This window comes from Armigeres subalbatus, chromosome 1, assembly GCF_024139115.2.
Source record: "Armigeres subalbatus isolate Guangzhou_Male chromosome 1, GZ_Asu_2, whole genome shotgun sequence".
NCBI lineage: Eukaryota > Metazoa > Arthropoda > Insecta > Diptera > Culicidae > Armigeres > Armigeres subalbatus.
The window spans coordinates 59,156,053-59,159,966 of record NC_085139.1 but is presented as its reverse complement, the minus strand read 5'-3'; the positions used below and the strand labels follow the sequence as shown (position 1 = coordinate 59,159,966).

Genomic DNA, 3,914 nt, shown 5'->3' with positions numbered 1-3,914 from the left:
AAAATAGCTTCTAGTAGTATTAAAAACTTCCTTCGGCAAAGAGAGAAAAGAATTGCACAGCACGAAAGCACGACGCGGTCTGAATTGTCAACGCTATTATTCACGACTGAAAGCCACTCCGAAAGTTATCGGTGTGTGTGTGTAGACTAGACTAGACTAGGACTTTATCTGCATGGAAACTCCAAAAGCGGCATATACTGCATCGTATTAATATTTTGTTATCGACCTGGTATCTCTGACTCTCCATAAATGGATTGTTGACTTTCTGAAATAGGATTTTTCTTATCTAAATTCTTCAACTTCTGATAAACCTGATAAAATTGAAATCTCTCTTTGATTATGTTGATAATGAGGACCAGTTTACTTTGTGAGTGAAGGTCTTTGATTACCAATCCGGAGACAAAGGGTTTGAAAGTCGTTTTAAATAAGAAGGTGCTAATTTATTCAAATGTATTAATAATTCATACTTAAAAGCCTTCAAATATTTGTGAAAATGCAAATAATATCACAAGTTGACCGAGCGGCAAAGTTCCAGTAGGATCGTAGAACCAAATTGAATTAAAAAAAATCTCATTAATCTTCCAGCCTGTTATCAAAAAAGTTCCATTGTTCCATTTATAGAGCACACGCCTCACCACCTACTGCTGCTACTGTCACATTGATCGTTATGTCTCGGCATGTAAGCGATGATTCTGCGCTAAATTGTGCTTCTTCTTACTCAAGCAATTTTATCGACAGCCGTCTGCAGCCATGTAACTAACCATCTTCAACACCTGATAAATACGGGCCTCCGGTGCATTTCGAATCAGTAATCTTTGCCGCCTCACTTGGAGAAGACCTTCCCGAACATGGAGCTGATAACGCTGGTCTTAGCCGGTTTCGTCGGTCTTTCCGGACTCGTTTACTACTTCCTGAGACGTGAACAGCAACAATGGTCACGGTTGGGTGTTCCGACTGCGAAGAATCCACACCTGCTTTACGGTAACATACGAGGAATATTCCAGAAAGAGCACAGCTGCGAAGTTCTTCAACGGTTGTATTGGGAGCTCAAGGGGCGTGGCCTGAAGCTGGGTGGAATCATGAACTTCTTCCAGCCGGCGGTTCTGGTGATTGATCCGGAGATAAGCAAAAGTATTCTGGTTAAAGACTTCCATAAATTCCACGATCGTGGAGTTTTCGTGGATTCGGCAGGAGATCCTCTGAGTGCCAATTTGTTCAGTCTGGAAGGTGCTGAATGGAAGGCAATGCGTATGAAGATGTCGCCGACGTTTACGTCGGGTAAAATGAAGTACATGTTCGGATCAGTGCTGAAGGTGGCAGATCAGCTAAAGGAGTACATAGAGGAGAATTGTGCGAAGGAGAATATCGAGCTGAAGAATATCCTGCAGCGGTTTACAATGGACGTGATTGGTAATGTGGCATTTGGAGTGGAGTGTTACTCGATCAAGAATCCAAGCTCCGAGTTTCGGCTGATGGGTCTTAAAGCAAATGAGTTCGATGGTATAACGCTCTTTAAATTCTTCATCGGAGGCGCCTACAAAAACTTTGCCAAGAATATCAAACTGAAGCTCATTAAGGAAGATGTACAAAACTTCCACATGAATTTGGTCCATAGTACTATCCAATACAGAGAAGCAAACAGTGAGCAGAGAAATGATTTCATGGATTTATTGATAAAGATTAAGAACAAAGGCAAGCTCAGCGATGAACCGAATTCCGGTGGAGAGGGAATTACCGTCAGTGAAATTGCGGCACAATGCTTCATATTTTTCACCGCCGGATTTGAGACTTCTTCGACCACTATGAACTTTTGTCTATACGAATTGGCCAGAAACCCAAAAATTCAGGATCGACTTCGACAAGAAATTGAAGAGTCGATTGCGAAGGACGGCGGAGAGTTGAAGTACGATACCTTATTCGGAATGTCTTACTTGGATCGCGTCGTTAGCGGTATGTGCACAAAATGTCTACTTTACGATACCAATGATTATAATATTTTTCATTCTACAGAAACCCTCCGAAAGTACTCTGCAGTGGACAACCTCTTCCGGATGTCCAACTCTCCGTACACACCAGAAGGTTGCGATTTCACCATTCCTTCTGGCACTTTGTTTCAGATCCCCGTCCATTCGATGCACCACGACCCGGACTATTTCCCGAACCCGCAACGTTTTGATCCGGATCGGTTCCTCCCGGAAGCGGTAAAATCTCGACATCCTTTTGCCTATCTTCCATTCGGAGAAGGACCTCGTATTTGCATTGGAATGCGGTTCGGGCAGATGCAGACGAAGATTGGTTTGGTTACATTGTTGCGAAACTTCCGGTTCGCTCCCATGAGCGAAACTCCAGATCGGTTGGAGTTTGACGCGAAGGTGTTCGTGCTGACGCCCAAGACGGGAGTGTACTTGAAGATTGAACCAATCGATCGTATGCCGAAAGTTTGACGATTCAAATTATCAGTCGATTGGAACATGTCGGACCGCGACGCGTGTGTGTGGACCAAAAATTAAGCTGCACGAGTAAATATCAAACGTTTTGCAAGTCAGGCTGTTTGCATTTCACATCATTATGGTCATTCCTGAGGGAATCCAGTTTAGAGGTGCTCGCGTTGGGGCACACCACTCGATACGGAAGCAACGCCCAACTTTCGTTTTATTATTTCACGTATGCTGCGACGCAGCAAAGCTAAATCAACAAAATGACAGTTGTGCGCCGCCTCTGAATCGAGTGGTGTGCCCCCAAAAACGCGAGCACTTTGGAACTTGGATTCCGTCAGGAGTGACCTTATTGACATGCAACGTCGCCTAGCGGCGGAATGTTTTTTTATTGACTGCAGTTCAGCGTTCCGCTAGATTACGCTGCTGTCAATCATCGCAAGCATGCGTGAAATTGATGAACTGTTGAGACAATAAATAACAAAACGGAAATGTAATTGACATAACAAAATGGAAATATTATTGGCTGCTCACAATATCATGACTGACCCATGTAGATAGGGGATGAAACAATGATGAGACAGATGTTCTTGAAGGGTGAAATCAGGAGTGATTCAGTTTCATTCTAAATTTTCGACCACTATTCTAGTTTGAATCTGGAGCAAAATAGAACAAACTCGCTGGTTTCCCCAGCAGTGTTCTATTCATGTTTTCAATTTTTAAATTAATTGAAATCATTATGTTACTGCCAAGAAAGGCGCCGGAATTGCAAAGTGGATTGATCCGTAGATAAAATGACGCATCCATACACCAAAAACAATTGAAAAATATTTGAATCTCGTGATTCAATCGTGGTTCAAATCTGCAGAAAATAGAACGAAGCGTTATACCAGTTTTATTTTTTTGACAGTTGACTGGTATAAAAACTGAATCTAGAACAGCTGCTGGGAAAATTAATGTTTCAGATTCATATTCAAACTGACAGCCCCGAACGATTTGAATCACTGCTGATTTTACTCTAAGGGCATTCGCGGTTCAATCACACTTTTATACGTTGTTTGACGGCTACATTGTTGAGCAAATGTTTGTCGAACAGATAAATATTAGCCCTATATTTATTTTATATATATCGCGAATATAAGTGCGTTATTGCATCTAATTATGTCGATGCAGTATAAATTCTTCATAAATCGTAGAATTATTGCGGCAAAGACACTGACAGGATTGGAGTCAATAACGCATTTTACTTTTGGAGATGAAGAATTATCTTTGATACACATTGGTAATGCTCAAATTTTACAGATGATCGCTGGAATACCAAGATTATTTTACTCATATTAATTTGTTGGATTTATCTTGCCGGTATACTTATAGAAATGCTAAAGTATTAATCAGAATCAGATTTGAAGAAGGCGTTGGAAAAGGTTAAAAGATTGGGTAACTTGTGCTTTATTTCGTATTTATGACAAGCCTCCCGGA

General features: G+C 41.4%; 1 protein-coding gene across 1 annotated transcript; it reads left to right on the top strand.

Moving 5' to 3' along the window:
• Positions 1–828: 828 nt before the first annotated feature.
• Positions 829–2,570, top strand: LOC134222988 (probable cytochrome P450 6a14). Its single transcript, XM_062702412.1, has 2 exons — positions 829–1,950; positions 2,011–2,570. The coding sequence occupies exons 1-2, from the start codon at positions 849–851 to the stop codon at positions 2,442–2,444; spliced, it is 1,536 nt and encodes a 511-aa protein (XP_062558396.1). The 5' UTR covers positions 829–848; the 3' UTR covers positions 2,445–2,570.
• The last annotated feature ends 1,344 nt before the right edge of the window (positions 2,571–3,914 follow it).

Bases quoted from the DNA above. Each gene is read 5' to 3' on its own strand.
- LOC134222988 (XM_062702412.1), top strand. From the start codon at position 849: ATGGAGCTGATAACGCTGGTCTTAGCCGGTTTCGTCGGTCTTTCCGGA. The intron at 1,951-2,010 runs GTATGTGCACAA...TTCATTCTACAG, and splicing joins CTTGGATCGCGTCGTTAGCG to AAACCCTCCGAAAGTACTCT.